At 40.2% G+C, this 23389-nt stretch overlaps 3 protein-coding genes across 4 annotated transcripts; 2 read left to right on the forward strand and 1 right to left on the reverse strand.

Moving 5' to 3' along the window:
- The first annotated feature begins 86 nt into the window (after positions 1 to 86).
- Positions 87 to 8186, forward strand: polk (polymerase (DNA directed) kappa). The gene is made up of 14 exons (XM_032516160.1): positions 87 to 577; positions 783 to 902; positions 1041 to 1193; positions 1810 to 1941; positions 2059 to 2209; positions 2404 to 2625; positions 2968 to 3092; positions 3295 to 3461; positions 3570 to 3602; positions 3718 to 3814; positions 4573 to 4744; positions 4898 to 5893; positions 7466 to 7514; positions 7631 to 8186. Exons 1-14 carry the CDS (start codon positions 449 to 451, stop codon positions 7710 to 7712), a joined length of 2628 nt encoding a protein of 875 aa, XP_032372051.1. The 5' UTR covers positions 87 to 448; the 3' UTR covers positions 7713 to 8186.
- A 328-nt stretch (positions 8187 to 8514) lies between these two features.
- ankdd1b (ankyrin repeat and death domain containing 1B) lies at positions 8515 to 14358 on the forward strand. 2 transcript variants are annotated; one of them, XM_032516170.1, is made up of 15 exons: positions 8515 to 9017; positions 9457 to 9557; positions 9699 to 9797; positions 9906 to 10004; positions 10272 to 10376; positions 10506 to 10607; positions 10739 to 10837; positions 11334 to 11432; positions 11875 to 11973; positions 12166 to 12264; positions 12382 to 12480; positions 12750 to 12845; positions 13215 to 13416; positions 13704 to 13835; positions 13973 to 14358. In XM_032516170.1, the coding sequence occupies exons 1-15, from the start codon at positions 8843 to 8845 to the stop codon at positions 14026 to 14028; spliced, it is 1662 nt and encodes a 553-aa protein (XP_032372061.1). In that variant the 5' UTR covers positions 8515 to 8842; the 3' UTR covers positions 14029 to 14358. The 2 variants fall into 2 exon arrangements, with proteins under 2 accessions (XP_032372061.1, XP_032372062.1); XM_032516171.1 differs by lacking the exons at positions 12382 to 12480; positions 12750 to 12845.
- poc5 (POC5 centriolar protein homolog (Chlamydomonas)) lies at positions 14143 to 23330 on the reverse strand. The gene is given in 14 exon segments (XM_032515899.1): positions 14143 to 14778; positions 15069 to 15239; positions 15412 to 15513; positions 15897 to 16030; positions 16507 to 16563; positions 16566 to 16689; positions 16964 to 17143; positions 18157 to 18261; positions 18558 to 18734; positions 20521 to 20720; positions 20871 to 20967; positions 21594 to 21743; positions 22231 to 22314; positions 23101 to 23330. Coding segments are annotated over 13 exon segments (1716 nt in total). The 5' UTR covers positions 23101 to 23330; the 3' UTR covers positions 14143 to 14643.
- Positions 23331 to 23389: the final 59 nt, after the last annotated feature.

Genomic DNA, 23389 nt, shown 5'->3' on the forward strand with positions numbered 1-23389 from the left:
TGATCTCTTTTTATTTTATTTATTTAAATTATTTAATTTAATTTGTTGTCAAATAATTTAATGTATTATACAATGTTTTTATTTAAAGAAGTAAACAGGCTGAAAGCCCGGAGCTTTCCGGAGATGACGCATGTATGCGGAAGTGCCGCCAAATCCGTAGTACTGGCTACCGGTACTGTTTTCATAACATCTACGGGCATGAACGTTTGAGACGTCAGACAGTTGAGCATTTTGAATTTGAGTAGACATTTGAGTAAAAAAGCAAGTTTCGGAATTAATGTTGGTTATCTGATCTAGCTAGAAAAGGTAACATTGCCCACATAATACTTGGATAACGACATCTTAAAGTGCTATTATCAACTAACTTTAAAATAGAGTTGAGATCGTAATAAATTGGACCTGTCTAAAAACAAACAAGTGTTTTCCCATTAAGGATCCATTCTCCAGGATGGAGAATGGGGTTGATTACTCCAAAGGAGAGGGCTTCCTTTCTAGGATGGCCCTCAATGACAACAAGGCTGGTATGGAGGGTCTTGACAGAGACAAGATCAACAAGATCATCATGGAGTCATCCAAGGTAACGTTGGGCACTAACAGCTCAAATAGACATAACATACCAATAATCCTCCATACATAAGAATCATTAATGTGAAGTCCAGTTTTAATGGCTGTATCTAGCCTTGTGTGAATGTCCCATATCCTAAAATAGATGTGCTTTTGTTTTCATTATAGCTGTGCTAGAGAATCTATAACTCTTTCTTGTCCTTGTCGTTTCTCTGCAGGGATCTAGGTTTTACGAGAATGAGCTGAAGAGAGAGCAGCAGGTGAACCAGCGCATTGAGAAAATGATGCTACAAAAGGCACAGATCACAGAACAACAGTTAAAGAAAGCACAGGCTGAAGTAAGAATGACATGTGGATTTAATTGGATGAAGTTGGCATCGGTTTCTTTTTTTCAGAGGTCAATCAAAAATAAATGCAGAAACATGTGATGTGCTATTGAACATAATAAAGCTACATCATAAAATCTCTCTTCATAGGTCGAGAGGATGGCCACCGAGCTGGAGAGAAGACGTGATCTCAGCCGTGTGATTGTTCATGTGGACATGGATGCTTTCTACGCTGCTGTGGAGACAAGAGACTGTCCTGAGCTGAAGGACAAGCCCATGGCTGTAGGATCCATGAGCATGCTGGTGGGTTAAACATTTTCTGGGAAATGGACACAATATGACAGTAACTTCTTAGATAACTAAATAGTAGAGGGTATGCCCACATAACACTTTAACTCAAAGAAGACAGGGTAGAAATAAAAGAAAAGTAATAGGATTTTAGTATTGATAACATTTTGTGCTTGTATTAACACTTTTGTTAATGTTTTATGAGTTGTCCTTGAGCATCTTGAAAGGCTCAACCAATTACATTTTTTATTATAATTATTATTATTATTTTAAAAAACGTATGTGCACTACTGGTCACTTTCTGTGATACAATTAATTATAAAGCCTTTATTCACATTTTTACAAATTATCACAAATGTGCAGGATGTTTAAAATATTTATCACACGATTCTCACGGTAGAATATAATGCAGCCAGCAATACCACATTTTCTCAAATTACAGTGTAGGAGTAACTCATCATAAGCATATTTTAAATAGCATATTACTAAACACTTCAAATTAAAATTCATTGCACTGTACATTACTGTCAATTTATAAATAATGGATATTTAAACCAATGTCAATGTAATGTAAATGGCTTCAAGACAAATTCAAGGTGTTTTATTTCGATCTCACCCTTTTGTCTTTCAGTCCACATCTAACTACCATGCCAGGAAGTATGGGGTCCGAGCTGCCATGCCTGGCTTCATTGCAAAGAAACTCTGCCCCAACTTAGTTATTGTTCCAACCAACTTTGTTAAATACACAGCTGTAAGTGCTGAGGTAAGAGTGATGGCCAGATACACACACACACACACACACACACACACACACACAGCTATGCAGCCGTTTTGTCGCTACTTGCGAACGGTCGCTCATGCATTTGTGTCTTTGTGTTAGGTCCGGGAGATTTTTGCAGAGTATGACCCTCATTTCCAGCCAATGAGCCTGGATGAAGCCTATCTGGATTTTACGGACCACCTGGAACAGAGGCAGAGCTGGCCAGAATCCTTGCGTACACATCGCTTCCGCACCAGCAGCGCCGCTACAGGCAGGACTTAATTATACAGAAATGTAGTATGATTGTACAGTGTGGTGTGTTGTGTAGTTTTTTGTAACTGCAATTGTTGCCACATTTACTGTAGACATGACAAAATGACCGGAAACATTTCTGTTAAATGATCAAAGTTTCATACGAAAGAAATACATCAGATTTTGATGTGAAGTCCTTTCTTTTCTTTAAAGGTGAAAAGCAGATTAAGCTTCCCCAGGAGGCAGTGCCAGAGGAGAAGGACCTCTCTCCGGTCCTGTTTGACGACAGCCCGAGCTCCTCTCCCAATTTGTCGGGCTCTGAAGGTGTCAGAGCTGCTGGTGGTGAGTTCGAGGTGTTCGGGACGTCTGTTGAGGAGGCTGTGAGAGAGATGCGCTTCCGCATTGAGCAGAAGACCATGCTGACCGCCAGTGCAGGTGAGCGGAAAAACACTCTGACGTGATAAAAAAAATAAAAATACTATCCTCTTTTATCAGTCTTGCTATTGTTAAAAGTTTTGCTTTTATTTGAGTTTCACAGGAGAATTATAACAGTCATAGAACGTAGGGTTTCACTTTTCTGGCATCTTTGTTTTCCGCCCTCTTCCTACTCTCTGAATAAGAAATATGAGGGGACAAGCAACTAATTTATTCTTTGCAATAACACTCAGCTCAATAATAATAATACATTTTTTTTGAATTATGATCAAGATTATGTGTATGTTTTGCCAGCCGTTCATTTACAAACACAATATTCAATTCTGCTATTCACTCTTCTAGGAATTGCTCCAAACACGATGCTTGCCAAGGTGTGCAGTGACAAGAACAAGCCCAACGGCCAATACAGACTCCCCTCCACTAGAGAGGCCGTCATGGACTTCGTCCAGAATCTCCCAGTTCGCAAAGTACGGCACACGTTGCTCAAACTAAAACATAAACATAAACAGAGAGTCTCGTTGTGTAGTTGGTGAATAATTATGTAAAGATGTTAGAATGTAATCACGTGTTTTTGTATTATTAAAGGCTGACAGATTGGGTGTAACGTTACTAATGATCAATTTAAAATCTATATCAATAGTTAAAGAGTGTGTTTGTGTATCCTTTCAGGTTTCTGGCATAGGGAAGGTGAGTGAGAAGATGCTAAATGCGCTGGGCATCAGTAGCTGTTCTCATCTTGGCCAGCAGATGGCGTTGCTGTCGTTGTTGTTCTCGGAGACAGCCTGGCATCATCTCATGCAGGTTTCCCTGGGTCTGGGCTCCACATTTATACCTAGGTACTTCACAGCATGTTTAATAAAACTCTGATTTAAAAAAGAAAAGAAAAAGAAAACAGTCCAGTTCAGAGAGAGGTGATAATCCTTCCTGTCTTTGCTTTTAAACAGACATGAAGAAAGAAAAAGCATGAGTACAGAAAGGTATGGTTTTAATAAGGCATAAATAGGCACTGACACAGCTGAATTGATTTTTTTTGTGTCCATCCTCTTAACTCTCCCTTATTTCCTCTCTGTCCCACTCTTTCTTACACTATAGGACATTTAAAGAACTGAGTAAAGTAGAGGAGCAGTTGTCTTTATGCAGGGTGCTCTGTGAAGACTTAGCAGAAGACATGACGAAAGAAGGTCTAAAGGTAGTGAACGAGGATTGCTTTATTTATTTTGCGACATGAACATACGCCTCTCATCTCATCTCATGAACAAGGCTACCTGTCCTGGTTACATCAACCACATACAAGGTTATACTTTATGTTCATATATTTTTTTAATTTATACCTGCTAAGACATTTCTTGGATGAGTACTCCCTTAACACTCTGTGTGATAGTCTGAGCAAAGAGAAGCAAAATAAGGCAAGAACTGTAATACCTATACAGAAATTGACACCACAAAAATGGATGAAGAGAAAGAGCCAAAAAAGAAATACTGTCCTATTCCTGGCCTACCTACAGTCACCCTAATTCCAAACATAATCTCATACAATTACGTCAACCTATTCCATTCCTTTTTGGAATCGATAGAGAAAGGTCTGGATGGCTTGGCACGGCCATCACCCCGCTCCCTGGGTCCTGATGTGGCCTTGATAGCTGGAGGAAATGGAGGGCCATTAGGGAGACAGCAGGGGCTACTATCAGCCTTGGAAATGTCTCCCTGGGAGATGATCACATTATTATAAAAGCGCTTTGTGGCGTGTTTCTCACAGAATGCTTTCTGATGAATCAATCAGTGATGTGACAGATTATACAGATTTCCATCTCTCGTCTATTTATGGCCCTTCCACACAGTATCATTGATTACACTAATAATTAAGATATTGATAGACAATAGACAGAATGACCTTTTCTACTTTCCATCATATGAATCCAACTTTGTATTTTCTTTCTTTTCCTAAAGGGTAAAACAGTAACACTGAAGCTAAAGAACGTGAACTTTGAGGTAAAAACCAGGGCGCTGACGCTGACGTATGCTGTTGCCACAGTGGATGAGATCTTTGCGGTTGCTAAGGACCTACTGAAAATGGAAATCGACAATGAAAGCCCCAAGCCACTCAGATTGAGGCTCATGGGTAATTAGATATAGCAATATAACTTACATATCAATTAATATGACTATCTTGAAATAAATCTAAATGATCTGTGACACACTGCATGTGGAAATAATAACACAATTGGCATTCATTTTGAAGTTTTCTCCCGATAATTTGTTTTTGTGCTCGTAGGTGTTAGAATCTCCGCCTTTGTCAGTTTGGATGATAAAAAGCCCCTGCAGAGGAGCATCATTGGCTTTCTTCAGCCAGGCAAGGCAGACTCTAGTGGCTCTTCCCAAGGAATTAATCAAAATCTTGATAAAGCACATCTCTCCAATCACTCCTTCCAAACTGGGCCCCTTGCTTGTCTTCCCCTGGCCCAGAATTGCCAGAGACAAGATGAAGTTCCCTGTGGGAGTAAGCCGAGGGGATTAGAGGGGGGCCAACCTGGTGATCAACCCAAACAGTCTTTCTTCCAAAGGGCTCATGCCAAGAGACTGCAACTCCAGGCAGCAAATGCAAGCGTCAAAGAAGAAGGACTTGGGGAGAATGCTTTTATGATTGCTTCCACAGACACTTGTGCTCAAACAGATGTAGAATCATCAACAAAAGCAAACAAGAGTAACGGTACAGCATCAGATCTCTCAGAAAATGACATTGTCTCCCCCGTAGAGGCCCATGCATCCACATCAGGCTGTGGCGCCGCAGTGTCGGAGAGCCTCACCTGTCCGGTGTGTTTTAGGCAGGTGGAGACGACTGATTTGAATGTCTTCAACAGACATATAGACCAGTGTCTCAGTGATGCCTCTGTAAAGCCAAACCAATTCTCAGTTTCTGACACAGAGTCAGATCTGGACCTAGAGAATCATCAGAAAGAATGTGAAGAGGTAGAGTCCAACGGAGTTGATCCTCAGGAAGACCAACGCAGCGTGGAAAACGATTCTCGTCAAACGGTTTTGTTGATCAGTAGTGACAACAAAACGCCGACCTCGAGCCAGCCTAAGTCACATAATGATAAAGTCCCCATCCTCATCTGCCCAGTATGTCAGCTGTCCCAGGATAGTGATGACCTCACTATCTTCAACCACCACGTCGACCTTTGTCTGAACCAGGAGGTCCTCCATGAGCTGGGCGGGCAGATATTGTCTCCCATAAATCCACCTTCAGTTATAAATAGCAAGGCCTTAGGTGAGTGTGTGTACTGAATGAGGTTGTTCAACACTTCTACACTAAACAGGAACCACATTCTGTGCACTTGTTTTTCTTCTTTATTTTTTAATTATCTTATTTTATTTGTCACATGAAAATGGTATGAGATACAATTTCAGGACAGTGTTCTCAATTAGGATCCCGGTGGCTTGAAGGTAGAAGCTCCTCCTGGGCCTCTCAGTGCTGGCCTGGTGTATCCGGTACCTTCTTCCCAACCTCAACAGGGAGAAAAGGTTGCTTTCCTGGTGGATTTGATCTTTAGGCATTCTCCAGCGCCTGGTCTAAATATTGTTTAGTGAGGGTAGGGCACACTCTGCAGATCCTGCAGTCCTATTTGGTGCTGTTTCTGTACCAGACAGTGATGTTACCTGTCAGGATGCTCTTGGTGATGCAGGAGTAGAAATTCCACAGTATTTAAGGGGATACACGAAATTTCCTCAGGCCTCCTATGTGAAACAGTCTCCGCCTTGCCTTTCTCACCACTAAGTCAGTACGCAGCGCCCAGGTCAGACCCTTGTTGATATGGACACCAAGTGGTACTTGAAGTTGTCCACTCTCTCCACTGAGGACCTGTTGATATGAAGTCTTATTAGTCGTGCTAGAATTCATGAGTGGTTGTTTCATCATGTGGGCCACTTGGGGGCAGCAGAAACCAGATGTGAACACAACATTGACATATCATTACCTTTAATTTGTGCAGAACTTGTTATCAGACAGTTTATTTAAACATCGAGCGGTTACAGAGCAAGATTAGCATTCATTTGGAGTCTGATGACTCACACACTTTTAGCTCTGTTTTGGGGTGTTTACCAACTCCTGAGACAAATATCTGTCTCTTTAGCTGCTACATGCTCCACTATGTTTACCAGCTAGTCACTAACTGTCTCTATCTGCTGTTTGGTGCTGGGCAGTTAGTGTAGAGTGGGTTTTTAGAGTTTTTTAGCTGAAAAAACAACACTATGAGAGTGGTGCGAGTGAACCAAAGAGCTGCATATACATGATCAAAAAATATCAATTATAGCCGTTTTTATTTTATATAATTCATTTAGTTTCTTGTATACTTTGGGCTTCCAGGTATGTCAGTGTTTCCTGCATGGATCTAAAGTCTGATGACATGATATGATGTCTCTTCTGATGACAGATACAATCCTGTTAGTAACGCCTATAAACTGTGGCTGTATGACATCTTTGGAGTTAACAGAAGGAATGTCTATTTTGGAGGAAGTGGCCTATGACCTTGTTATTTCCCGAAAGTAACATTGTGTGAGATGTTTGAATCGATTCCTACAGAAAAAAAGACATCTCATTTCATCCCATGGGGCTTCCTTTACCCTGGTCTTGGAAACTTCGAAATCACTTTCTCACCTATTTATTTCCTACAATGAACTGCACTTCGGTTTCCTCTTAAACAAGCCTGCCTCAGAAATTGCACTCTTTATATCCTTGAGGAGGTGCTGCAATTGTCTGCCTCCCTCGGTGGATGTCATTTTTTTTTTGGCCAGAGTAGGTTTTTTTCTATCAATGTTCATTAGTGTCCGTTTCTGTCCGCAGACAGAAGCCGTCTCCTGCCAACGCAAGCAAGTAAAGGCAAAACCAAAAGGTGAAACTGCTTGATTACAGATTGCTGCTGCACAAAATATCGACAGTGTATCACTTCATTTTCCATGTACTGCAGGTAAAGTTATAACAAGGGATGTTTTTTTTAATTACTTTCAGACGGGACTCGCCTTCCTCTCCTCCTTCTAAGAAGGCTAAAGGCCTCGGTCCTCGCAACACCATCGACAAGTTCTTCAGGTGATGAAGAATGTCTGTCCTCATTTAGAGGAACTGAGAAAGATTTCTTCAGGAATTAAACACCTCCTCTCCTTTTCCACAGGTTTTCAATGCACAAAAAGCCATATTCAAGTATCTGTAATTAAGAACGCTGATATAAGAAGCTAAGGATTTGCAATAATATTTGTTATTTGGTTTTTATGAGCCTTACACTAGACAAGAAACTAAAGATGACAAAAGACAAATTCTGTTTTAAATCTGGCAAATTAATGGATATATGTATGCCAGTGTGTCACTGGATCATAAGGGTATTTATTACATGCTGAGGTGCCACTGTTTTTTTTTTTTAAATGTATCTTCATCAAGTTAATATATTCAGTAATTCTATTTATTGTGTTTTCCAAAATACAGTACTGCATACATTTAATAATGAAGATAAGAGAATCCATCTATCGTGTAAATCAAAGTTGAAATAAATTATTATTGTGCTGAATTTTCACTTGATTTCACTTGATGACATATTTACAATAAAGTACCATCCATTTTATATTAAACTGACTTTAAACTAAAAAAAAGCAATGGCTTTCCGAAAAAAAACACATCATTGGTTTAAAGTAAGTTCATGAATAAAGTGCTGTTGAATCAGATTAGAAAGGCTCCAGCAGGTGCACAGTGTGAATGTGAACATTGCTCCTAAAGAACATGTGTAACTGGTTAAACTTCCCTGGACAAACACGTTAAGCTGCCTAGAGCCTTATGTTAATATTTTGTAAATATTGCACTGTGTTCACAGAAATTGGAGTTGAAAGCACTTGGTATAACATATGTAAGCCATTATATAGTCATGCCACATGCTAGTCATGTAACACAGGAAGATTATGACTTGTTTAATATTATGTCTTAAGGGTGTGAGCAAGTAAAGTAAACACGGACCAGCCCTCCAGCATTAAGAAAATTGCAGGAGTATGCTTCCACTTGAAGACTTGCTGTTGTGTATTTGAAGACAGGAACTACATGAAACTGGATACAATAGGATTTTCTCATCTTCTGTTTGATCAGTTTCCGTAGGGATTGCTTTCAGTAGCACACATTGGGTGGTTAAATTACACCAAGCCTGTCTTGGTCACACAAAGAGGTAATTTAAAGAGCCTCCCGATGGAGAGAAGAGCTTTGGCTTTGAGGACGGTGATCAAGAAGCATCGTCCTAAGACTGAAAATTTGGACCCTCGAAAATGGATGAGACAGGAGACTGTGAGGGGCTTTGCTGACTTCATAATGAACAAGGACTCCAACAAAGAAACAGACAACAGCTTTGACAACAAAGAGATGTGTGAGTATGCAAGTACAACCAAATGTGTGGAATACATGAAAGACTGGCTTTACAGAATATAACAATGATAGATTACGGCGCAAATGTTAAAATTTCTCTTGTTCAGGACTGTGCACTCAAATTTATATTGGTGTAAACTGGAGTTAATCATTAGCTATTCACTGTAGTGGAGTGCCTGTATGCTCGCCTTCTTTATAGGAAACACACTACATTTGCACAAGGCTGAAACCAAGGCGATCTCCTCCACAGCACATAAAACAGATACACACTCAATTCAGTTGACCTTACAAAAATGTTCCTGCTGAGGTTTTGACTTAAATGTCATTTCAAATTTCTTACACATTACATCACTGTGTATTAAACCTAGTACATGCTGTTATGTTTATTAAATAATATAAGTAAGAAGCCATACAGTTTTCCTGTCTGCCTTGTTGTGCAGTGTTGGATGTAGAGAAGCAGTTTATGGAAGCAGCTAAGAGCAATGATGTGGAGACCATGAAGACTCTTGGAAGAGGGCTGAATGCCAATGCAAAGAATGTGGTGGGTGTAAATGGACAAACCTATCTGCATCCCAGTATACTGCATCGTATACCACACAACTTGTCTGAAAGGCTAGTCATTTTTGGTATTTTGCAATCACCTTTATTGAATGCAATATGCTGATGAAATTGTTTGCCTCAGGATAACAGGACTGCCCTTCACTATGCAGTAGCTGGCAAAAACAAGGAAGCTGTGCAGCTTCTTCTGCAGCGGAGGGTCAAGGTGGACCAAAAAGACAAAGTGAGAGGGCTTTGCTATGTTCTGCATCTGAAAACTTGCCACTGACAATAGCTTATGTAATATTCTGATGTAATCACGACTTCCTATCTTGCGTTCTGTGTCTGACAGTACGGTGTGGCACCCATTCATTTGGCTGCCTGGTTTGGCAGCTTGGAGATCCTGAAATCATTAGTGCAGGCTGGGGCTGAACAGAAGGTTGAGAACACGGTAAAGAAGCAAGAAGACTTTTGTTCTACCGTTTCTCAGTAACTGACAAAGAAAAATATCCAGAAGTTGGTCCCTTTGTCTTTTTATTTTGTGCAACATTTAAAACATAACAAAAAAAGCTGGATTTTGAAGCTAACATTTGTATGCATGTCTTGTTACAAACCTCAGCCCAGATGCTTACCTTCTTATTTCCTAATTCAACTCAAGTCCCATTTCTTCTAATGCACACTTCTTGAATAAACATTAACTTGCTTATTTCCACCTCAGGAAGGATTGAACATCATGCACTGTGCTGCTATTAACAACCACACTGAAATTATAGAGTATATTATGAATGACCTGCAGATGAAAGAACTAGACAAAGATGACCAGGTATCTACTTCACACTACTTTTTAATCAAATAAATCAGCTGCATTATTAACTTTCTGAGCAAGTTATTTTGGACTACCAAAGTAAATGCAGAAAATGGTTGGTTGTACCTCAATTATTATATATTTCAGTCAGGACACCGGCCATTTGCATTGGCAGCAGAGCATGGGTGTGTTGAAATGATGGATATGCTGACCGTGCCATACAACATGGACACCATGAAGCCCAACAAGGTATGTGTGGAGGTGTTTTTGGTTTGTGTGCTATTCATGCTCACATGTCTGCGTGCACATTTGTGTGTTACACCTGCAATGAAGCTCAACACTCTTTGATGCCAGTTGTTTGCCTCCCTCCCTTCTGCCAGCGCGGGGAAACGCCCCTGCACTTAGCTGCCAGGAACGGCCACTTGGATGCCGTCCAATCGCTGCTGCAGAGCTTTGATACTCGGGATGAAGTCAATATGGTAGACAATCAGTGTAAACATCCTCTCTATCATGGTCTGGTTTGTGACAGTGTGTGCTCAGTGGCTAATCCATTGCTTGTTGGTGGCTCCACTTTGGATTAATTAAGATGTATCAGTATAAAACATGTACCATTATATAACAACGCAAACTGTGCTCTGGCTTGAATTTGAGCTCTTAGTAAATTATATTTGATAAGACTTACTTGGTGCTTCAGGTCAAAAATTATTGTGATGGATATCATCAGAATTACCTGTTATTAATGAATTTAAAATGTTTAAAAGACTAATATCTAATACTTTTTTGGCTTAAGTTACTGATGCCCATCCAAGTTCTTTCAGGTTATTTATTTCTGATTTGTAGTTAGTAAAAGGCTTGGAACCATTAATAAAGTTTTGAATATAGTACCATTTTAAATTGTGGTCCACCTGAGAATAATTTTCTGCTTCTGTTGTGGGAAACTAGTATCACCACTGTTGTTTTTTGTCTGTGTTGCAGGATGGTGAGACAGCTCTGTACCAGGCTGCAGAAAACGGTCAGGAAGAATGTGTCCTGGCCCTGCTGGAGGCTGGCTGCGACCCCAACATTCTTACAACAGTACAATAGGCCACTATACTGACTTTAATATTAAAATGACTGATTCATTAATTAAATTACCTTTTATTGAGCCTCAGTGGGGGAATTACAATTTTCCTCTGTTAGAACACACTACACACAGGCCTGAAATACACACACATGCCCAGGTCCTATAAATGCTGGCCAAATGGAGAGATGTCAGAGTGAGTAGGCTGCGACTGCTGGACTCCTGAGCAGTTAGGGGGGGGGGGGGGGGGGGGGGGGGGTTGGTGCTTTGCTTAAGAGCACATCAGCACTGCCCATGAAATGAACTGAGCCTCACCAGTTACCAGTCCACATATCATGAATATAATGCATTCCCGTATAATTTATTTCATGGTTAATCCTATAGGCTGCATCAAAGTTTACATGGTAAATATGTATTTTTTGTATTTGCCTACAGCTAAACCTCCTTCTCTTATAGGCCAAATGCAGTGCTCTCCATCCAGTTGCAGAAAAAGGAGACGCCGCTCTTGTCCAACTCCTCTTAGATCACAAAGCCCATACGGACTTCCAGAATCAGGTAAGCAAACACAAGCTAGGTAGCAGTAGTACACTCTCTCAGTAAAGGTTTTTAGCAACACGGATTACTCACACATATCAGCTGTACTGCTGTCACTCGGCCTGGATGCACATCGTTGTGATTTTACATATTGTCTCCTAACAATCCCTTTTTGTGGGTTCATGTTGTGTAACAGGATATTTTTGCTCTCAGCACCTAGAGGCTCCTATCCACCTGGCAGTTAAGAACAGTCACATCCCTGTCATCCATTCTCTACTGAAGGCTGGCTGCAACATTAATGTCACCGATAAGGTATGATGTCCCCAGTAACACCGTAACGTAAGATGTCAGTCAAACTATATATAAGAAAAGAAATAGTGAAAATATTTTCTGCGTTATGTTGTCCTGTCCTATGCCATGAACTGTTAGAGGTCCCAGACTGCTATCCATCTTGCTGCAGAGCTGGCTAGAATAGACGTTGTGGAAATGCTTCTTAAAACTGGGCTGGATCTGACACTCAGGGATAGGGTAAGAGTTCTCACAAATTATTAGCGCTAATATTGTGGAATTGCCGTATAGTGTATGTATATTAAATTATGCTCTTGTAACACTTTTTTCAAGACCAACATCTAATAGTTCAGCCATCCAAAAGGCAAAATAAATATATAAGAATAGTTTAAGCCATAACAGTAGCATGATTTATTGAAATGGTGAGACAAATTGGATTCTAAATCTGATACCTTACAGTTGTGATTAAAGTTTGTGTATTTTTTCCGTACATGTTGGATTCGGAGTAGCAAGGTAAGACTGCTCTGGGTGTGGCAGTCAGAGCAGACGAGGTGATTATTGTGGACATGATTATCAAAGCAGAAAGATACTACGCCTGGAGGAAGGTGAGAGATGGGCAAATGATACTTTATAACTTTTACCATTTTCCTGTGTGCTATAATACATTCTTAAGGCCTTGAAATCAATAATTACATTCATCACAAATGATTTATTTCCTAATGTCAAAATCTAGATTAGTTGAATCCCCTCTAAAATGACTCACAGCCCAGAAGCATTTGACAGCCAATTTACCACCAATTTAATTAAGGTTATGCCTGATTCCTTTCCCCTCTTGATTTGAATTTTTTTTTTTTTACTCTGGCATTCATCTTGTTAATCATGTGTGTTTCCAATAATCTCTTTCCCATGCGCCTTTGCTCTCTGAGGCTTGTGGCTTTTATCAATCTGCTGACATAACTTAATTGCCCTTTCAGGCCAACACAGAACCTAATGAGAGTGTTCACAGCGAGTATGCGCTAACATTTAAACTTGACCACCGCTATGAGAGCAAGCAGCTCCGCTCCATGGCCTGGCACCTGGCGTACAAGCTCCTGAAATCAGGAGACTGGAAAAGACTTGCAGAACACTGGGGCTTCACTAAGGAACAAGTGTCGGCCATCGAGGAGCAGTGGACAGGTGCCACAACTCACACAAACTGGACAGGCTTTTGACTGTGCATTTGGCAACTCTCTGAACTAGTATAACATAAGATTCTTGTAGCCAAAATTCTACAAATTAAAATCCCTGAATTCATGAAGAAAATTTGGCAGTGACAAGAACATCCTTGGACGACTATTTTTTTCAGACTTGCTAATTTCTTATTTTCCTTTTTTTATCCTGCAGTGCACAGGAAATCTTTAGTTTATTTTGTTTACAAGTGACATTGTTTTCCTGGCTGTACAGTGCTCCGTGTTTGTCTACAGGTCAGCACAGCTATCAAGAGCATGGGAACAGGATGCTGCTGATCTGGCTCCACGGGGAGGAGTTGGCTCAGAAGAGCCCTGCTAAAGAACTCTATGAGGGCCTCATTCTCACAGGGAACAGGAAAGCTGCAGGTGCATTCAGTATTTATAATAATAATACATAAAAAAACAATCTAAAAAATATACTGAGGATTCTATACACATATGGCTGTGCTGCTAGGGGACATGTGCCAAAATTTTAGTGCAGGACATCTTCATTTTTCTTACAGATAAGATTCGGACGGAGGCAGAGAGTTCCAGCAGTAAGAGCTGCAGCATTTCATGAAGATGAACACTGACACATATGGATATGAAAAAACTCCATGTTTACATCCTTTTCAACTACTGATCTCTACAGAAAGTTACCAGTAAAGTTATTTTTTTTAGAAATAAAAGTGTGTCAGATCATTATGGCTTTGGTTTAATAAAGCAAACAACCTGTTATGTTGAACAGTCAGTGTCATTAAAAAAACATCTATAAAATAAATACTACATTACAGTCTCACCTGTGCATAATTAAGAGTAAAACATTTTGATAGAAATAAACATCCATTTTGCAATTCTAAACTCTGTCCAGCTGGTTTTAATTAAAAACATTTACATGTGCAGTTCTAAACACCTGTGTCTGAGTAGTAAAATAATATTGCTCAAGAAATCGTGCACATTCCAAAATGTCCTCATTGAGGACAAATAATAAACTATCCACAATCATGAGAGTAAGCTAAAAACAATCTAACGTTCACTTAAGATACAGAAATCAAGGGCAAATTCACTCCAAGATATCAAAGTAAAATGGACTTGAAACCATTACCATGGTAACTAAGATTATTGCATAGGATGTGTTCAATTTTATATCTAGACTAAGTGAGCAACACCTCCTGTGTGAGCTATGTATGAGTGGTCAGTCAACTACTTTGATGGAGTGTACTTGGCATGTGCTGGTGTGTGTTCTGGAGGAGCTTCTGCCTCCAGTGGAGCTTTGGCCCGGCTGGGAGGGGCGGGGAAACTTAGAAGCCATCGCCTGACCGATGGTGAGCTAAAAGAATGAATGATAAACAAAAGAAAATGTTCATTGGTATTTTTTTTTTGCCAATGCAGCAATAAAACCCCAAATCACAGAGATGCTGATTTTCCCCTGACTGATATTATCACAAAACCTTTGTATTTAGCAAAATATGGTATGGTATGGCAAACTGACAAATTACAGAAATGGCAGAGTCACATGGGATTGAGATTACAGACAACCTCCGCAATTATTACAAATCACTAGATGTCCCAAGGTTATACTAGTCCCGTGTGAATAAGACAATAGATAGCAATACAAACCTGTGTGACAGGATGATGGCGTTCAACTATCACAGAGCTCATGGGCGGAGCAACACCCATCACCTGGAGGTTGCTGCGGGCGGCTTTACCAACGTCAGTGCGTGCAGTGATGCGAGCTGTTACAGTCTTTGAGGGTCTTTGCTGACTAGCTGTGATGACACGACTGCTCACCTGAAACAACAAATATTGTTACATTGTGTATACATGTGATAACTGTAGTCGAGACATGTTTTGTACTAAACTTGAGTCATTCTGAGTTGTTGGTCACCATTTTGATAACCATTTATTTGATACGTCAATACACATGCACCAGAGTCAATAGATCAGTGTGTCAAATGCTAACCTGTTTGTGGGAAATTGCAGTGCCCCCAAGTGGCAGTGAGCTGTGCACCACTGAAGTAGGAGGGATCATTTCTGCCCTGGACACCGGGGCACCAGAGCCCACCTGAGGAAAAAGCACATCAGGGGAACAGGACCAGAAGTGGGATTTAGAGGAAGTGACTCATAGTGTGACAAATGAAAACAGAAAAAAGGAATTATTGAAGCAAACGTGAGACTACTGTAGAAAACGTCTGTTTTAGGGGCATCTACATGAGAACGGTTGAGTGTGAAGCCAGAATTTGCAGCAAAATAAATTTACAGCAAATGAAAATTCTAAATTAAAAAAGAAGAAAAAATTATGCAAATCAACTGTCAAATTCAAATTGAGAGACTTTTTATATATGAAAGACTGATGTGTTGATTGATCCAATGAAATTTGAGATGGTATAGAAGAACTATTGTTTGTAAATAAATGTATGTTTTCATTAGAAATTGTCAGTGTCTCACCATATCCTCTATTTCACTGTGGGAAGGGTCTGGGCGGTCAAAGTGGACTGGGCTGAACTGTGTGGAAGAGATGGGATATGGTTGAACTTGAGCCAAGGTAGCAGAGCCAGGCTCATCCTGGGGAGGCAGATTATCTATAGAAAGAAACAAAAAATAAAAACAGTCATTACATTATTTGGTAAATGTTGCTAAGGGCTACTGAGGGCTTTTACAGGTAATCTTTTGAGTGCCACATCAAGGTTATAACTTGTGCAAAGGACCCCTCAGTTAGCACACAGCGCAATCACGGACTCATCACCCTATTAGATGAGCAAGTGAATGACTTCAAGAAAGGGAAAAGAACACCCTTCACTCCACTCATTCATTAATCTACACAATTGTCAATAGCGCACAGCTGAACTCTAGTGGAAATTGGTGTTCCTTTCTTTTCTGTCTGTTGGTTTCAGTCTTGACAGCAGTGTTAAATCAATACAGCACAGAGGCAAAGCTAGGAGTGTCTTTAGGCTTTGTTGAAGTCTATTTATGTACAGTATGTTATGGGGCTTATGATGAATGGCAAGTATTAATGTGCTAGCTGTTTAAAAAGATGTGCGATCATTCCTGTACAGACCATGCTGATTATGAACTGGATGGTGCTCCGGCCGTCCCTCTGTAGTGTGGAACATGCGAGAGCCTCCATGTTGAGAGCACACACGCCCCTCATGAAGGCTTTCTTCATAGATTCTTCATAGCGCTCACGCTCAAGTCGCAGTCTTTGAATCTCTGCCTGTGCTCTTTCTGTAGCCTCACAGTGCTGCGGAGAAAGGTAGCAGAAGATAAAAAGAATGAATTTATCAGATTATATAATACTGAATACTTTATAATCTTCTTTGTTTTCCCTAATTAGCCTTTTTATTTCTTAATTTTCTTTACATGACTCAACTCTGTAAATGTACAATATATCATACTGACTACTGTGCTGTGGTTCCTGTGGTAAAACACATCAACGAGGTAAAGTCAAGTATGAATTGAATGCAGAATCACCATACATACTGTTTTAAATGCCGGTCCTTCACTCCGTTATTTACCTCTGCCAGCTTGGCCTCATACTCTGTAGACAGGCGGGTGCAGACCTCTTCAGCTCTTGCACGGCAAGCCTGCTCCACCTTGACCTTCCAGTGTTTCTGGATCAGAGACTGCCATCCCAACCACACCTTCTTCTTCAGCTGCAAATTGTAGTGCTGCTGTGCTACCTGAGCAGCATGAGCCTAGCAGGGAACCGCAAGACCATGAAAACATTCACAAGGAAATGATTACACTCTTAATTCATTCTTGTGCAGTGCTTTTTCTCGTATGGTGCGCATTCTGTGTCAGGGTTCAGACAAAAATATGAGTCATTCACTCTACCTTTCAAAATAAATGACATAAACATATATTTTGTAAATGTAAAAATGGGGCACCAGCTAGTTTGATAAGCAGTATGGTACGAAAAAAAAAAAAGATTGTTCATCAGTGCAATGACAAAATTTCACATATGTAAATTTTGTAAGATATTTGTGTAAAAATGTTCAGTGTGCAGTGACTTTGTGATGCATGGGTCGGTAACTCATGCAGAGAGTTATTATTTGCATAAACCTTTAACTGCACTGACTGTAATTAAGCAATGTTAAAATACATTCACTTTCAGTAAATGTATTTAAAAATTCTTAAAAAATATACATACAGCATATACAAACTTAAAAAAAACTGTCAGCCGTGAACTGATGAGTCAAAAAGGAACATAAGATGTTAATGCGATGCTCATCTGACCACCACACACATTACTTGAATATTGTCTGTACAAAAACAGTGCATTAAAATGGATTAGCCCCACCATTACAAATCTTTCATCCTACTTTCCGCTTTTGTATCATATTCATGCACAGGTGCCAGGTTAAGCAATCTTAAGTTATTTTTCACAGTTCATAAAACATAAAATTTAACTTTAAAAACGTTTTGTTGACTAAACTAGTAAGCATCTGCATTTTCTCAGTGAGTGTGCAGGTATGCGTTGTGCAAATGTGAGAGTTGAGTTTTAAGGAAGACAATACAGTGAACAATAAGCAAACACTGATGCTGTGAAAAGGATAATGTCAATATGTTCCTTGCATTAAAAAGACTATGAAACGTATCCTAAATCTCTCCATCCACTAAAAAGAAGGTGAAGACACCCATGCTCATTGTAAATAGATTAGAATAAATAGATTGAACTGCGGGAAAAACCACAGTGTATTCAGTGTACCTCTTCTTTGGCAGCAGCGTGCTGGAGTCTCCAGTGGGTGAAGGCCCTCATTTGTTCAAGCTTTTCTTTTTGTCTGTCCAGCACCTGGCTCAGGTTCCCAATCACCTGAGGAAGGACATATCACGTAAAAAGCTTGTCTAAAAAGCAGACAAAGTTGTTACTTGTATTTTTCTTTCAAGTTCTATATGTACGTAAAGATGAGAGAGAGAATGTGCATGGGAGCATACTCTAGAGATACAGAGCTGATAGCTTAGACATGGATTAAGCCCAACCAGTCCTACATGAACATTTCATGCCAACGGAAATCACTGGGAATTCAATCTCAGTCTGGTACTTAATCCATGTCCAACCAACCAGCACATTATGTACGGGAGAAAGCAAATAATTACACATGAAGTCACCTCATCTTTTCTCTGGTTGGAAGTCTCGTAGGTGTGTAGCAGCCCCTTCAGGCTGTCTAACTCTGACCTCAGGCCAGTTGTCTGGGCTGCACACCTCTCCCTCTCTTTTCGCATCTCCAGCTTGTGTTGCTCCATGAAGGCCATCTTCCACTTCCTGAGCTCAGTCAGCACATTTGTCTAATTAGGGAATGGGGGTGGGACAGTCACAGTGCTTTAGTACATATTGGCATCTGTACACATTTCTTCAGTAGATTTTGAATTAGATGAACAGGTGTGCCGGGGGTCTAGAACAGGCCCCAAAGCAGAGGTATAGTGTGAATTTGGCTTTAGAGGTAAATGTGATCTCAGCTAAATTTCTACAGGGTCAAACATAACAAACACCCACACATGTGAACATGCTTGGCTTTTCTGGAAGGTAAAACAAAAAAACAACAGAGCAACCAGTTCTACCAGTCAAGATAGGGCTGCACAATTAATCGAATTTTAAACCCGATCACGATTTTTACTTCCCACGATCAAATTTGCGTGATCGAGTGATTTTTTAAATGCGTCATTTCATAGAACTCTCCGAGTTTTTTTAAAAGCCAATTTACCGCTCCGTAAATCATTGTCTGCTCATGTGCCAGTCTGTTGTTCCCTGCACCGCGTAGCTTAGTTTCTAGATGTTCTAGATGTCCAGTCTCGGAGTAACGTGAGGAAAATTCAATCGATAGCAGTCGGTTACCAGTTTACTAGTAAACGCAACATTTTGTCCCGCCTGTGTTGTTTTTCAGACAACAGCAGTGACCAGTGCTGGTTAGTGTCTGTTAGCTCAGAGGGCTTAAGGGCGCGAGTAATATTTTCCATCTATGTCGCACCAGTGCACCTAATGTCCTCGCATCCGCTTCAATGTTGTTTATATCAATATGGTTTAATTTTGCGTTACATGACCCATTTCGTCTGTAAAGCCGTGCCTATGTTTGGATCTTTCCTCTACTCTCTCTCCTCTTACGCTCCGCGCAGCCCCCACTACACAGTGGCACCGGTCCACACTTCTGTCTACAGTTTTAATTGTTATTAACATAGCTGTATATTGTTAAGCATGAGCGGTAAATTTGAAATTGTACCAGTGTTTCCGCTGGTAACTCTGCTATCGCGGCTGCCACACAGAAAAAAAGAAGTTATTGAATGCAACTAATTTCAGTTTGTAGAGTAATAGCGTGTAAGACGGAGCCTGCTGGACCTGCAAGAGATGTGACCAATGACCAGAATATCGTAGTTCATAAAAATGCAGCGCAGTGACGATAAAGACATTTCATACACACGACATGTGTAACTCCGCCATTCGACCTGTGCTGAACGGGTCAGCCGTCACTCTGTGAGTAGCATATACGTCCATTGCACTCCCTCTCTTTCTCTCTCTAGCTCTTTTAATCTGTTATTGTTGAAAACAAGCGAAGGAGCTTTCTCAGAGATACATTTAAAAAAAAAAAAATATCCTACGCTATTTATTTGTTTTGGTTAAAATCAACAAATAATTGTGATAATTATTGTGATCACAATATTGATCAAAATAATCGTGATTATCATTTTGGCCATAACCGTGCTGCTAGTCGAGAGAACTAAAAGTGTCTCTTCCTCTTCCCCTTCTGCTACTACTGTACAGTCCAAGGCTCTCCCTTTTCCTAGGCCAAACTCTTTCATCACTCTTTTGAAATTGTACCACAGATTTTTACAACTCACGCAAAACTCTTTTGCATTCTCATTTCAATTGATCAAAAATAAACCTGCTAGCGTGCGCCTCTTTTTCTGTAAACAGCTTAAACACACCGCTTCTATTATTATTATTATTATTACATTTCAGAGCCCTATATATAGCGATACAACATTATATTTGGTCAGCTCTCAAGCAGGCAGCAAATAGGAGCCATTAAATTGATTGATTGTAGAAGGACAGCTCTACAGCACAAGGAAGCAGACTAACCTTCAAGTTGTTGCTCCACGTGTCCAGAATGTTCCCCATCTTGCTTATGTTCTCCTCTGATATAAACATGTCTGTCACAGTGGACTCAAAGATGTGTGGGCTGTTTGGCCTAGACCTCTCAGACACTGTCTGTAACCTGTCTGAGGGAGTGTTCGAGAGCACTGACGCCCTGCTAAATGACCGACCTGCCATCTCCTCAGCTGGAAGGAAAAGAAAAAAGAAACACAAAACACAAAATTTGAAAACGTTGCGACTCTGTGTCCTCTGTATTTTAAGATTTATTTTCTATTAAAAGAAATGAATATACAATTAGATATCATTTGTTTCTTTGTATTTTTAATTAAATTTACCATGAGAGGCTCTTGAGCGTGTGGAGGGCTCAACAAGTAAGGGAGAGACTTGTGATCTCAAATCAGAGTCACAATGACAAACAGATAAAAAGGAATGCTGCTTGAATACATTTTGATGTGAAATAAGTCAGTAAAAATAAAAGGGATATTTTCCTTTTATTTTTTAAAAGTCAGAAAACAAAAAGACAAGACAGAAACAGGTGATGGCGAGAATGCTGAATAAGTTAACTATGGCTCCTTGTCCAGGAATGCATTTATGTCAATATCTTAATTAAATCCTGCAGGGGGATGAGAAAGCCTGCACTCTAAAGAGCAGTACGGGCAGAGAGCCAGGAGATCATTACCAATCTGTCGTCTGCTTTCTACATCCCTGTGCACTATTCCATGACAGTTAAAGCACTAAACCTCCAATGAGAGCTACAGCTGAAGCTGGAGCTGGCGGGGGCTGATGGACTGTTTAAGATATGGGTATTGCAAGGGAAAGAGATTGAGGGTACAATCTGACAGACTTATATTATATGCATCTTGACTAGACTGGTTAACAAGCTAAAAATATGAGGCTGAAAAACATACACTACATTTTTTGTCCCATGGTGTGATGCCATGTCCTTTTGATAACTGATAATTTAATGTGGGCAGTGTCTGGGAGGGTTCAATGGGTGTTTCTGTCAAAAAGGCTTAGCAAAATGTGTTCTGCATACAAGAGGAACCCTAGACACCTGCAGGGCCTTGTGATTTTGTGTCATCTTTTCTCCGGGAAGGCCGGCCCTCTGCAGACAGATGTGAGGTGCCCAGCCGCTGCAAGTGAGCACTGGTGAGTCTGTCAAGCTTAGGGGTGACCACAGCATAGCGGAGGAGCTCCTCATACTCATCCTGTTTATCCATAAACAATAGAAAAAAACACAGTGAGCTTGATGTTCTATTGATCTATCTTTTCTTTTTTACAATCTGTGACTGACGTTCATAGTTTCTGATTTTCATAGCAATTGTTCCTATTGATTATGATAACATTTTATTCATCATTGTCAATTTTGTGACGGAAGGGCACAAAGGCCATGTTCAGCGATACAACGTAGCAACACGTTGCTTAAACTGAAACGGGGGTGCGTTGAACACCCTGTTGTGTGTGCAAGCGCTCTGCCTTTGCACACAAAAGAAATTAAAATATTGGTTGACATTTTGGGTGTGTTTACCTTTTTTTAACTTACAAATAAGTGATGTAATACATTTGAATTATTGATTGAAATGTGTTGCTAGCCCTAACCAATTTCATTATGAAGATGTGCTACACATTGGTGCTGTGTTCCCAGATCTGAGTCACTCACATACAGACACCCGGAATGTGTTTTTCTTTAATCACCTGAAGCTCAGAGGAGACAGAGCTGCCTGCATCAGAGTCCTTGGGCAGAACAGGACTGGTAGGATCCTCTTCGTCTGAGGACATCTAAAAAAAAAAAAATACATAAATATACAAAAAAAGGGTGTTAGTGTAAGGACACACTACCAGCAGCACAAGCTAGCAATGTCAGGCCACTTGTATGACACATGTATTGTCATACGTTAAACATAGTTTATACTGAATACTTTACATAGCTATATGTTTGGGTCTGTTCACACAGGAACAAATGGTAATGTTCATCAATATTCCACACAACAGACTTATACTGTTGCACATGGTAGTTAGCACCAACTGTTTCTGTACACACAGGACATGCAGAATTAAACTGGTTAAACAACATTGCGAGATTATAATGAAGAAACTGAATGAAAATGGTCTTAATACTGTACAAATTAACACAAAACATTTCTGTTCCCATAACGTCACAAAATATGCAAACTAGATACATTTTACAACATATGAAGCCATTTTGTAGGCAAAATGTTAATTCTCTCTTGTAACGTAAATGTTAGCTAGTTAAACACACTTTGCAAAGTCTTAGCCTACACCCAAGGCGATAATATGTTCGAACATATCGCTTCTTTCTCCACAGTTACTGCAAGTTACGCCGTTTCTGGCCAACTGGCATAAATTAATATCCAACGTAAGTTAACATATTGTGTATAAACCATAGGTAAAGACACACGCTTCCTTTTTGGCTGCAGAGCTGAACACAACGACTCGTTAACGTTGGCGTTAATGCTATTTTAAAGTCTTTAGGGGTAACGTTTAATCATAACTATGAGATAACACACCGACACAGAGAATAGACGTGCTTTCTGAAATATTTACCTGTTTTATATTATGCAGGATACCACACTTTTCTGTTTCCGTCAGTTAGAAAAAGCTTGCTTTGCCTTTTCAAACTGACTGACTCTTAAACAACAGACTCTATGATTGGCTACTGTTTCCACAGCATCTTGCCAAATCGTCTCTGATTGGGTAAAATGTTTCCGTGGTAACGGTAAGCGGAATAACGCGGCGTTCACAAGCGGCGCCTGTCCTCTATGCGCCTGTCTATGTGGCCATGTTCTCTTAATACGTCCATGAGCCATGTGCCCACTACACTACAAAAAACAAG

Source organism: Etheostoma spectabile, chromosome 5, assembly GCF_008692095.1.
Source record: "Etheostoma spectabile isolate EspeVRDwgs_2016 chromosome 5, UIUC_Espe_1.0, whole genome shotgun sequence".
Lineage (NCBI taxonomy): Eukaryota > Metazoa > Chordata > Actinopteri > Perciformes > Percidae > Etheostoma > Etheostoma spectabile.